This window comes from Schistocerca americana, chromosome 1 (assembly GCF_021461395.2).
Source record: "Schistocerca americana isolate TAMUIC-IGC-003095 chromosome 1, iqSchAmer2.1, whole genome shotgun sequence".
NCBI lineage: Eukaryota > Metazoa > Arthropoda > Insecta > Orthoptera > Acrididae > Schistocerca > Schistocerca americana.
This window is the reverse complement of record NC_060119.1, coordinates 212698900-212712756: the sequence shown is the minus strand read 5'-3', so window position 1 is coordinate 212712756 and position 13857 is coordinate 212698900. Positions and strand designations below refer to the sequence as shown.

Genomic DNA, 13857 nt, shown 5'->3' with positions numbered 1-13857 from the left:
GATTAAGCATACCTCATCAGCTGTAAGGTTCAAATGGCACTGAGCACTATGGGACTTTACTTCTGAGGTCATCAGTCCCCTAGAACTTAGAACTACTTAAACCTAACTAACCTAAGGACATCACACATATCCACGCACAATGCAGGATTCGAACCTGCGACCGTAGCGGTCGCGCGGTTCCAGACTGTAGTGCCTAGAACCGCTCGGCCACTCCGGCCGGTTCAGCTGTAAGAAAATATATATTATTAGATAGGATTACTAAAAGCATGAGAAACATAATTTGTCTATTGAGTGGAAAATGTTGTAGTTGCAATACATTAAGAATTATATTCACTTAACATATCACTAATACTTTATTTACATGTAAATGGTTGTGTATCAGAATATATACAGTAACAATGTGTTACACACAATAAAACTTGCAATAAATAAATAGGAAACGAACATTCAACACAAAACACTTACAATGAGGCTATAACCAGGAATGTAATGCAAGATTAATTTATTTATCAAGGGAGTAATCTTAAAACATTCTCATTGAAAGAGTATCTTTTGTCTTCCTTCCAACAACGCAAGTTGACGTTAATTCAGCAGTCTTGTTCACAGATCGGCTGACATCTCCTACGGCCAAAAAATCGTGACTTCGACCTTGTAGCAAATTATCTTGTGTTGCACTTCATTGTACATCTCCCAAACCAGGCTACCTTCCACCTGAAAATAAATTAAAACTTAGCATCGTACTTACTGCGTTGATGCACGTATTTGTAATACTTCCTAACTGCCATACAAATATGCATTGAGTGGACAACATGCAGAATCAAATGTTCTGTAAGTTAAGTTCTTAAAGTGCTGACAACAGTCACAAAAGAAGGTTTACTTTATACTATAGAGATTGTACCTGTTTTGTATCTTCCTTTACATACTAAATTAAAGCTACCAGCTGTTTGTATATTTGGGCTAATGTCAGGAACTACTGTACGGACTCTGATGCAGTTTTCACAAATAAGTTCATAAAGAAGATTTGTGTATACAGTTTATAACTACACTACTGGCCATTAAAAATTGCTGCACCAAGAAGAAATGCAGATGAATTATTATACTAGAACTGACATGTGATTGCATTTTCACGCAATTTGGGTGCACAGATCCTGAGAAATCAGTACGCAGAACAACCACCTCTGGCCGTAATAACGGCCTTCATACGCCTGGGCATTGAGTCAGAGCTTGGATGGCGTGTACAGGTACAGCTGCCCATGCAGCATCAACACGATACCACAGTTCATCAAGAGTAGTGACTGGCGAATTGTACGAGCCAGTTGCTCGGCCACCATTCACCAGACGTTTTCAATTGGTGAGAGATCTGGAGAATGTGCTGGCCAGGGCAGCAGTCGAACATTTTCTGTATCCAGAAAGGCCCGCACTGGGCCTGCAACACGCGGTCCTACATTGTTGTTATTGTTGTTGTCGTGGTCTTCAGTCCTGAGACTGATTTGTTGCAGCTCTCCATGCTACTCTATCCTGTGCAAGCCTCTTCATCTCCCAGTACTTACTGCAGCCTACATCCTTCTGAATCTGCTTAGTGTATTCATCTCTTGGTCTCCCTCTACGATTTTTACCCTCCACACTGCCCTCCAATGCTAAATTTGTGATCCCTTGATGCCTCAGAACATGTCCTACCAACCGGTCCCTTCTTCTTGTCAAGCTGTGCCACTAACTCCTCTTCTCCCCAATGCTATTCAATACCTCCTCATTAGTTATGTGATCTACCCATCTAATCTTCAGCATTCTTCTGTAGCACCACGTTTGGAAAGCTTCTATTCTCTTTTTGTCCAAACTATTTATCGTCCATGTTTCACTTCCATACATGGCTACACTCCATACAAATACTTTCAGAAACGACTTCCTGACGCTTAAATCTATACTCGATGTTAACAAATTTCTCTTCTTCAGAAACGCTTTCGTTGCCATTGCCATTCTACATTTTATATCCTCTCTACTTCGATCATCATCAGTTATTTTGCTCCCCAAATAGCAAAACTCCTTTACTACTTTAAGTGTCTCATTTCCTAATCTAATTCCTTCAGCATCATCCGACTTAATTCGACTACATTCCATTATCCTCGTTTTGCTTTTGTTGACGTTCATCTTATATCCTCCTTTCAAGACACTGTCCATTCCGTTCAACTGCTCTTCCAAGTCCTTTGCTGTCTCTGACAGAATTACAATGTCATCGGCGAACCTCAAAGTTTTTATTTCTTCTCCATGGATTTTAATACCTACTCCGAATTTTTCTTTTGTTTCCTTTACTGCTTGCTCAATATACAGATTGAATAACATTGGGGATAGGCTACAACCCTGTCTCACTCCCTTCCCAACCACTGCTTCCCTTTCATGTCCCTCAACTCTTATAACTGCCATCTGGTTTCTGTGCAAATTGTAAATAGCCTTTCGCTCCCTGTATTTTATTCCTGCCATCTTTAGAATTTGAAAGAGAGTATTCCAGTCAACATTGTCGAAAGCTTTCTCTAAGTCTACAAATGCTAGAAACGTAGGTTTGCCTTTCCTTAATCTATTTTCTAAGTTAAGTTGTAGGGTCAGTATTGCCTCACGTGTTCCAACATTGCTGTGGAATCCAAACTGATCTTCCCTGAGGTCGGCTTCTACCAGTTTTTCCATTCGTCTGTTAAAAATTTGGGTTAGTATTTTGCAGCAGTGACTTATTAAACTGATAGCTCGGTAATTTTCACATCTGTCAACACCTGCTTTCTTTGGGATTGGAATTATTATATTCTTCTTGAAATCTGAGGGTGTTTCGCCTGTCTCATACATCTTGCTCACCAGACGGTAGAGTTTTGTCACGACTGGCTCTCCCAAGGCCGTCAGTAGTTCCAATGGAATGTTATCTACTCCCGGGGACTTGCTTCGGCTTAGGTCTTTCAGTGCTCTGTCAAACTCTTCGCGCAGTATCGTGTCTCCCATTTCATCTTCATCTACATCCTCTTCAATTTCCATAATATTGTCCTCAAGTACATCGCCCTTGTATAGACCCTCTATATACTCCTTCCACCTTTCTGTTTTCCCTTCTTTTCTTAGAACTGGGTTTCCATCTGAGCTCTTGATATTCATACAAGTGGCTCTCTTTTCTCCAAAGGTCTCTTTAATTTTTCTATAGGCAGTATCTATCTTACCCCTAGTGAGATAAGCCTCTACATCCTAACATTTGTCCTCTAGCCATCCCTGCTTAGCCATTTTGCACTTCCTGTTAATCTCATTTCTGAGACGTTAGTATTCCTTCTTGCCTGCTTCATTTACTGCGTTTTTATATTTTCTCCTTTCATCAATTAAATTCAGTATTTGTTCTGTTACCCAAGGATTTCTACTAGCCCTTGTCTTTTTACCTACTTGATCCTCTGCCGCCTTCACTACCTCATCCCTCAGAGCTACCCATTCTTCTTCTACTGTATTTCTTTCCCCCATTCCTGTCAATTGTTCCCTTATGCTCTCCCTGAAACTCTGTACAACCTCTGGTTTAGTTAGTTTATCCAGGTCCCATCTCCTTAAATTCCCACCTTTTTGCAGTTTCTTCAGTTTTAATCTACAGTCCATAACCAATAGATTGTGCTCAGAGTCCACATCTGCCCCTGGAAATGTCTTACAATTTAAAAGCTGGTTCCTAAATCTCTCTCTTACCATTATATAATCTATCTGATACCTTCTAGTATCTCCAGGATTCTTCCATGCATACAACCTTCTTTTATGATTCTTGAACCAAGTGTTAGCTATGATTAAGCTATGCTGTGTGCAAAATTCTACCAGACGGCTTCCTCTTTCATTTCTCTCCCCCAATCCATATTCACCCACTATGTTTTCTTCTCTCCCTTTTCCTACTCTCGAATCCCAGTCACCCATGATTATCAAATTTTCGTCTCCTTCACTACCTGAATAATTTCTTTTATCTCATCATACATTTCATCAATTTCTTCTTCATCCGCAGAGCCAGTTGGCATATAGACTTGTACTACTTTTAGTAGGCATGGGTTTCGTGTCTATCTTGGCCACAATAATGCGTTCACTATGCTGTTTGTAGTAGCTTACCCGAACTCCTATTTTTTTTATTCATTATTAAACCTACTCCTGCATTACCCCTATTTGATTTTGTATTTATAACCCTATACTCACCTGACCAAAAGTCTTGTTCGTCCTGTCACCGAACTTCACTAATTCCCACTATATCTAACTTCAACCTATCTATTTTCCTTTTTAAATTTTCTAACCTACCTGCCCGATTAAGGGATCTGACATTCCACACTCCGATCCGTAGAACGCCAGTTTTCTTTCTCTTGATAACGACGTCCTCTTGAGTAGTCCCCTCCCGGAGATACGAATGGGGGACTATTTTACCTCCGGAATATTTTACCCAAGAGGACGCCATCATCATTTAACCATACAGTAAAGCTGCATGCCCTCGGGAAAAATTACGGCTGTAGTTTCCCCTTGCTTTCAGCCGTTCGCAGTACCAGCACAGCAAATCCGTTTTGGTTAGTGTTACAAGGCCAGATCAGTCAATCGTCCAGACTGTTGCCCCTGCAACTACTGAAAAGGCTGCTGCCCCTCTTCAGGAACCACACGTTTGTCTGACCTCTCAACAGATACCCCTCCGTTGTGGTTGCACCTACGGTACGGCCATCTGTATCGCTGAGACACGCAAGCCTCCCCACCAACGGCAAGGTCCATGGTTCATGGGGGTAGGGATTATTCCGCTGAAATGTAGGGTTTCGCAGGGATCGAATGAAGGGTAGAGCGACGGGTGGTAACACATCTGAAATGTAACGTCCACTGTACAAAGTGCCGTCAAAGCGAACAAGAGGTGACCGGGACGTGTAACCAATGGCACCCCATACCATCACGCCGAGTGATACGACAGTATGGCGATGACGAATACACGCTTCCAATGTGCGTTCACCGCGATAACGCGAAACACGGATGCGACCATCACGATGCTGTAAACAGGACTTGGATTCATCCGAAAAAATGATTTTTGCCATTCGTGATAGTCCATGCTGCTGCAAACGTCGTCGAACTGTTCGTGCAGATGGTTGTTGTCTTGCAAACGTCCTCATCTGTTGACTCAGGGTCGAAACGTGGCTGCACGATCCGTTACAGCCATTCGGATAGGATGCCTCTCATCTCGAATGCTAGTGATACGAGGCTGTTGGGATCCAGCACGGCGTTCCGTATTACCCTCCTGAACCCACCGATTCCATATTCTGATAACAGACATTGGATCCCGACCAACGCGAGCAGCAATGTCGCGATACGATAAACCGCAACTGCGATAGGCTACAATCCGACCTTTATCAAAGTCGGAAACGCGATGGTACGCATTTCTCCTCCTTACACGAGGCATCACAACAACGTTTCACCAGGCAACGCCGGTCAAATGCCGTTTGTGTATGAGAAATCGGCTGGAAACTTTCCTCATGTCAGCATGTTGTAGGTGTTGCCGCCGGCGCCGGCGCCACCCTTGGGTGAATGGTCTGAAAAGCTAATCATTTGCATATCGCAGTATCTTCTTCCTGTAGGCTAAATTTCGCGTCTGTAGCACGTCATCTTCGTGGTGTAGCAATTTTAATGGCCAGTAGTGTATCTCTGTATTTGAATACGCATGCCTATTCCAGTCTCTATTGCGCTTCAGTGTATACTGTCATATTTATTACGTACAGTAAGGTTTTCAGCTACACACAATAGTAAAATGTCTTTATCAGTATCAGTATGTAATAACAAATTCGCACCATCTGCACTTTTCACAGTTAATGTGTTCATCACAACATGAACTTCCTGAGTACCAGTAGGTAATTTCGACAGAATTTTCCTCCTAGCTTTGTAAATGGATTTACTTAAGCTGTTGGCATTTTAATGGCTATTTCTTCTCTTTTCGGTTGGTACTGAATACTAAAGCGGGGGGCGTGGGTCCTGCGCCCAAAGCTATAAGATTCACAGTCCCACTGGAGGTGCCAATTTTGTAATGCCTCTGACGTGTTAAAAAAAACCGCTGAGCATCACAACTTTTTTTTTCCATAGTAACTGCTTTCCTTAAGTTTTACTTAAATGAAGCGCAGCAGCAACAGCAGCAGCAGAACAAAAAAGAAGGATAAATGTGCTGCAGCAACGCAATGCACAAGCGGTAGCTCGACAAAAGCAGCTATCAAGGAGCTTGGTTGATTAGGTATTTGCACACTCCCTATAGTCATCCAAAATTGCTCTCTCAGATTCCCATCTTTTCCTCTTTGTACCCGATAACTACCAAAGAAATTATTTCTGTAACGAATTCGTTCTCATTTTACAGGTTCCGTCCCACTAACAGTCTTGCACTTATATTAGTTTCTTCTTCTTCATCTTTACCATCATCCTTATCCAGTATTTCTACGGGGTCAGCACGTTTGGGTCTGGCAATGTCAGTAATACGGGGTGGCCTCTCGGTGTCGCCATCTCTTCCCCCGCTGCCCACGTATTTGTACCTCATCTGTCTGCGTCCAGTGTTATCCCATGTGAAAGTAGAGAACATTTTCGAAGCGTTTTCGCATCCTGTAACAGAGGAGGGATATGGATACCAGCCCAGTATTCACCTACTCGGAAGTGGGGAACCACCTAAAAACCACATCCAGCTTAGCCAGCACACCGGCCCTCGTCTGTTCGGGCTATGCGGGCGAGTGGACTTACTTCAGTTGAACACAGGGAAATTTGTGTAGAAGGTTGTGACTATGTTTCTTTCATTCTTATTTAATAATGTACCTCTCGATTCAAATCAGTGAAGCATGTATTCCTTGCACTCCATAACATAAAAATTTATGATCTATGAAAGCGCACTGAAAATTAATGCCTCCGAATTTTTAGTGTGAAAATTCTTGAAGCCTTTTTTTTAAAAAAAAAGACGTTAGTAAGATAATCTTTACTCCCCGTTTCAAAATATTTATTTCTGAACGAGGTCAAGGTAGCGACGAGTCCATTTCTCCAAACTAGAGACCTGCTTGTGGATACCGTCACTCTGTGACCAAAATGGTACTGAAACAGAGGATGACAGACTAAAGGCCGAAATACTACATGTCTTTTTCCAAAGCTGTTTCACAGAGGAAGACTGCACTGTAGTTCCTTTTCTAGATTGTCGCACAGATGACAAAATGGTAGATATCGAAATAGACGACAGAGGGATAAAGAAACAATTAAAATCGTCAAAAGAGGAAAGGCCGCTGGACCTGATGGGATACCAGTTCGATTTTACACAGAGTACGCGAAGGAACTTGCCCCCCTTCTTGCAGCGGTGTACCGTAGCGTTCCAAAGGATTTCAAGAAGGGACGTCGAACACATGTGCAGAACTATATCTCTAAACATCGATCAGTTGTAGAATTTTGGAACACGTATTATGTTCGAGTATAATGACTTTTCTGGAGACTAGGAATCTACTCTGTAGGAATCAGCATGGGTTTCGAAAAAGACAGTCGTGTGAAACCCAGCTCGCGCTATTCGTCCACGAGACTCAGAGGGCCATAGACACGTGTTCACACGTAGATGCCGTGTTTCTTGACTTCCGCAAGGCGTTCGATACAGTTCCCCACAGTCGTTTAATGAACAAAGTAAGAACATATGGACTATCAGACCAACTGTGTGATTGAATTGAAGAGTTCCTAGATAACAGAACGCAGCATCTCATTCTCAATGGAGAGAAGTCTTCCGAAGCAAGAGTGATTTCAGGTGTGCCGCAGGGGAGTGTCGTAGGACCGTTGCTATTCACAATATACATAAATGACCTTGTGGATGACATCGGAAGTTGACTGAGGCTTTTTGCAGATGATGCTGCGGTGTATCGAGTGGTTGTAACAGTGGAAAATTGTACTGAAATGCAGGAGGATCTGCAGCGAATTGACGCATGGTGCAGGGAATGGCAATTGAATCTCAATGTACACAAGTGTAATGTGCTGCAAATACATAGAAACATAGATCCCTTATCATTTAGCTACAAAATAGCAGGTCAGCAACTGGAAGCAGTTAATTCCATAAATTATCTGCGAGTACGCATTAGGAGTGATTTAAAATGGAATGATCATATAAAGTTGATCGTCAGTAAAGCAGATGCCAGACTGAGATTCATTGGAAGAATCCTAAGAAAATGCAATCCGAAAACAAAGGAAGTAGGTTACAGTACGCTTGTTCGCCCACTACTTGAATACTGCTGAGCAGTGTGGGATCCGTACCAAATAGGGTTGATGGAGGAGATGAGAAGGTCCAACGGAGAGCGGCGCGCTTCGTTACAGGATCATTTAGTAATCGCGAAAGCGTTACGGAGATGATAGATAAACTCCAGTGGAAGACTCTGCAGGAGAGACGCTCAGTAGCTCGGTACGGGCTTTTGTTAAAGTTTCGAGAACATACCTTCACCGAAGAGTCAAGCAGTATATTGTTCCCTCCTACGTATATATCGCGAAGAGACCATGGGGATAAAATCAGAGAGATTAGAGCCCACACAGAAGCATACCGACAATCCTTCTTTCCACGAACAATACGAGACTGGAATAGAAGGGAGAACCGATAGAGGTACTCAAGGTACCCTCCGCCACACACCGTCAGGTGGCTTGCGGAGTATGGATGTAGATGTAGATGTAGAATGTTTGAGTTTGTTACAGAGCCACAACCTCACCTGTGCTAGTACCGTTTCATCACTGTCAAAGTAAAGTAAGGTTGGTAGATTAGGTCTTTGAACACTCCACACATTCTTCCAAAATTGCTCTCTCAGAATTCCAACTTTTCCTTTACACTTTTAGAGCAGGTGAAAATAGGATGGGGCCATGTCGAGACTGTATAGGGGATGATCGATAGCAGTGAATCCAAGGCGTCGGATTGTTGCAGATGTCGCAGCGCTCGTGTGTGTCCTGGCATTGTAATGCTGAAGGGGACAGTGCTCCATGTGTGGGCTGTCTTTGAATTCGAAACTCGATTACACACGCTACAATCCGGAGCCCTCTAGCGGCAGAGGGGTGCAAATATACAGGCTTGAAGAATAAAGGTGTAGAATATCAATAACGTTTGATTCACTCAAAAGCCTTGACAGTTATCACATTACAAAATAGGAGGCATTGCTTTCCTGCACGTCCTCGTAGTACGGAGCTGTTTATACTGTTGATGAAGGTAAAGAGTCAATTTCTCTTCAATAAGACCTTTAGGCCGATTGGGTTAACTTTCTGACAGATGGATCATCCTTAACAGTCCCAGTGAACAAAAGGTAAACGAGAAATCACGTACGTGCTCCTTGTATAGCGCTCAGCTTTAGAATATTAGCGTGTGGTTGTAATATATTTCGTAGACGCGAAGAGGGGACAAAGTCAACTGTCAGCACCTATGCCAACAGTTCTATTGTGTGCGGGACACCTTGTTTACGAAAAACATGCACACCTGATCAGCAGTTTGACGTCACGCAGTTAGCTGCTGCAGGTGTCCGCTGAACAGTCCCGAAAATTATGTTTTGGAACTGATAAAGCTTGATGGCGTGTCTGAGGTACACTCTCGCGAATGTGACGCAGGCTTTCTCGGTATTAACAGACGCAAAAGGGCGACAGGTTTCGGGAGTGTTACTTAGAACACTCTCTATTTACATTACACTGTCTTTCTATTGCCATTGTCAGAAACAAAAGCACTACGTCGCCAGTAGTGTTATGCCTTCCTCTTCCGCCGCCGGTACCAAAACATAAACAGACTGTTGGGAATAATACAGTGCGACATATGCCGACTGTTTTCTCAGAAATTCACGTCTGATTCGCAGCTCCTGTTTCCAGAATAACGTCAAGGCAGAAATTCTGCGATACGTTAGTGTTGATCACGGTCTCTCTCCGTGGCAACTGGGGCTTCAAGTTTGACGACATTTTGGATGTCATGTACCAAAAGTTTTCGATTAAAGTTAAAAACATTCTGACTGAAGACCACATGTGTAAAAATAACAGAAAGCGAAAAACTGTCGACAGACAGTATCAAGAACAGTATAAGAGGCGTTCAAAAAGAAACGAGTCGGAGGTATAATTACAGAAACCAGTACCTGTATGTTAGCAGTATTGACACTGGCTGTTGAGACACTTGTCCCACTGTGACACAAGGCGGTGAGTGGCTGTCTCATAAAATTGCCGGGGCTGCGATGTTAGCCAGTTCCGCACGTACAGCTGGACGTCGTCATCCATACGAGTGCAGGAAAGGTTATGCTGACGTTCTTCTTTGACCAAGATGGCCCCCTTCTGATTCACTGCCGGCAGCACGGGACAACAGTGAGTGCCCAGCGTTACTCGCAAACCTTGACCACCCTTCGCCAAGCGATCAAATCAAAACGACCAGGCAATCTCACCCCTTCGCCAAGCAATCAAATCAAAACGACCAGGCAATCTCACCTGTGGGGTCATTCTGCTCCACGACAATGGAAAGCCTCATACGGCCAACACAGTCGAGGCACTCCCGCAAAAATTCAAATTGGAGGTTCTCGGCCACCCTCCATACAGTCCGGACCTCTCTCCATATGATTTCGCCATTTTTGGCCCCCTTAAAAAGGGACTTCGGACGACAACGTACAGCTGTACTTGCGGAATTGGTTAATATCGCAGCCCCGGGAATTTTATAAGACAGCCATTCACCGCCTTGAGTTACAGTGGGACAAGTGCCTCAACAACCAGGGTCAATACTTCTAACATACAGGTACTGGTTTCTGTAATTATACCTCCGGTTCGTTTCTTTTTGAACGCTGCTTATATTTAACAATGATACATTTTATATTTATCGATTATACAAATTCAGATACAGAAATTTCAGATTGTAAATTTACTTAATACTTTCGGCTCTGTAGCCGAGGTCGCTATGACATACTAATGCGTTGTTCGAGAGGGTGGGAGAATCGTATCGTGTCTTAGTGATGGAAGGAAGTTTCATCAGAGCGATATGGCTGGTACGGAGATAAGAAAAATGTTAGCATGGAGTTTCTGATCAACAGGTCGTGTGCAGTGACCAAGTTCTCCGTAGTGCCTCAAGAAGTAATCACATATAGTTCCGTCAGTGTTTCACCGATTCAAAATTTCAGATTAGAGAATTTGTGTCCTCTCTGTATCTGACCATCAAAGTGTTCAAATCAATTGGTTAAAATGGCTCTGAGCACTATGCGACTTAACTTCTGAGGTCATCAGTCGCCTAGAACTTTGAACTAATTAAACCTAACTAACCTAAGGACATCACACATATCCATGCCCGAGGCAGGATTCGAACCTGCGACCGTAGCGGTCGCTCGGTTCCAGACTGTAGCGACTAGAACAGCACGGCCACTCCGGCCGGCCTTTTTTTTTTTTTTTTTTTTTTTACAGGGCAACTAAACATCAAACTGTCTAGTAGTAAGAATCTGTAGTTATCCAAACTGGAAATACGTGGACTGCTGGTTCTTTTCAAGGTCTAGGTTTCGTGTGAAAGAACATACCATCCCATACAGCTTAGATATTGTGATGCTGTCATCACTGCTTTTAACATTTGTTGTCATTATTATTATTACTACTATTATTATTATTAGTAGTAGTATTCTGACACATTGATTAATTCAACAGATGATTATATGAACTGTAGTAATTTTTCATACGTCTGTTATTAACACATTTCTTATTACACAGGTCAGCGATGGAAAACTGTTTTAATGAAACTGATTTTCTTGGGTTTTGTAGAGTGTTGAACTTTAAGACAATAACAAAAAATCAGTATAACTCATCAGTATTCAAAAAATGCATTTTCAGTGATTTTAATGTCATAAATATCATTTATTAATGTAGTAATATGAAGCTGAAATTTCGGTGGTAGTGGTTGCACAATTATAAATTGGTATCTGCTGCGATAAGCCCTTGGTCTGTCCTGGCATTTACGATGAGTTTATGATTAATAAACGTGAGATAAAAATTACAGGTTTCGTAAAGAGTATACTTTTAGCACTTTAGAAACGTTCTGTCCGTGCTGAGACAGAGGGAGGTGATGCTAATTAGTTTTAAATCAGTTGCAATGTGATAGAGCTAGAACATATTGAATGTTTTCGACTGCTAAGCACTTCGTGGTTGTCAGGGAGTCTGTTGAGAGGCCACGTCACACTCCACACGGTATCAGCGACACAGATAATACGAAAACAATTGGAAAACAGGTACCAATGCTGGTAGGTGTTAAAAGGCTTAACTCACTGTGCAGTGGGATACGTTACTTTTTGGTGAAAAATAATGGGGAGGGACAAAGCCCCGCTTGCTGAAACGATTACGAGATTAGTCAACGCAGAGAAGATCAGAAATGTTTGTTCAGTCTGCTTTTTTTAATCCTGTATATTGACAAGTTTCGAGAAGATCATTGGTGATTGTGATAAGAAGAGCAAAATTCGTTAGTGTGTTAACGAGATGTAAGAGACTTCTTTTAAGGGCAATGTGAAATATTTTAGTATTGTCACAGAAAAGAGGCTTCAGAGTTTTGGCGATAGCTTGTTTGATATGGTGGAGCAAAACCATTTGAATGTCGTGTGTGCCATAGTAGGCTACATCGTTTGTGATGATGATGATGTTTGGCTTGTGGAGCGCTCGACTGCGCAGTCGTCACCGCCCGTACAGGGTCCCAATTTTTACACAGTCCAATGTTTAACTCAATCCACTCTAGCAACTGTCACAAATGACGATGATGATGATGAAATGATGGGGACAATACCCAGTCCCCGGGCAGAGAAAATCCCCAACCCGGCCGGGAATCGAACCCGGGACCCCGTGATCCAGAGGCAGCAACACTAGCCACTAGACCATGAGCTGCGGACTACATGGTCTGTGAATCGAGAAAATGACTACGCATCAACGCCGGCAGACGAACTGTTCCGTGAGAAAACTATTTCGTAAATGCTACAAGGATTTAATTCATAAATGTTCAGACAATGGACAGTGCAGGGGAAGCGGATAATGGCGCCAGAAACCTGATTTTTTAATAAATCGAACTCTCATGTATAAAACTGCTTGAAACGTCTGATTAATTTCCAAATGCGTTAATGTGTTAAATATTTGAAGGTAAGGATGTAAAATCTTTGTGGCTGAAGATGCAAAGCCCTAATTATGTTAGTTTTATTAACGTCGGATTTTATAAGAGGTGTGTCGAATAGGAATGAGACTGGCAACACTGCGAGTGACCTGGCAGCTCTGAGTTGTTCTACTTGTGTAGATCAGTGTGTTCATCCCTTACGGATGCTTGGTCCGAGTTTCAGCTCCGTACAACCGTCACGTGATTTTTTAGAGCGCTGTCAGCGAAGCTGTATTTTTGTTGTGTGTTATGGAAATGGAACAGAGGAATTTACAGCAACTTCATACCGCCACGTTCTGTGTTGAACTTGGTGTCTCTGCGAAAACCTTTGAAAAGTTAAAACAGAGCTATGGGAAAATTCCTTATCAAGAGCACAAATTTTTCGGTGGCACAAATAACTTTTGAAAGGTCGCGAACACGTTGGAGATGACCTTCAACTTCAAAAACCGACGAAAACGTCGAATGTACGCGTGGTCTTGTGAGATTGTTCCTCCAGGCCAAACTGTCTACCAAGAGTTTTAGAAAGGTGTCCTTGAAAGGCTCAGAAAAAGTGTGCATCGAGTGAAACCGGGAGACCGGACATTGCAGACAAATGGATGCTGCATCACAACACCCCATCTCGCACGGTCATTTCCATCAAGGAATTTTTGACCTCAAAAGGCATTCCTGTTGTTGCACAGCCTGATTTAAGTCCATGTGACTTTCTCCTCTTCCCAAAATTGAAAAATCTCTTAAAAGCACATCATTTTGCGTCTCTGGAG

General features: G+C 42.6%; 1 protein-coding gene across 1 annotated transcript in view; it reads right to left on the bottom strand.

Annotated features, from left to right (window-relative positions):
* Positions 1-329: 329 nt before the first annotated feature.
* Positions 330-13857, bottom strand: part of LOC124622690 — a 101725-nt gene continuing 88197 nt past the window's right edge. Inside the window, exon 4 of the mRNA XM_047148481.1 lies at positions 330-711. Coding sequence (XP_047004437.1) covers positions 622-711 — 90 coding nt within the window. The 3' untranslated portion in view covers positions 330-621. The remainder of the gene's footprint in view (positions 712-13857) is intronic.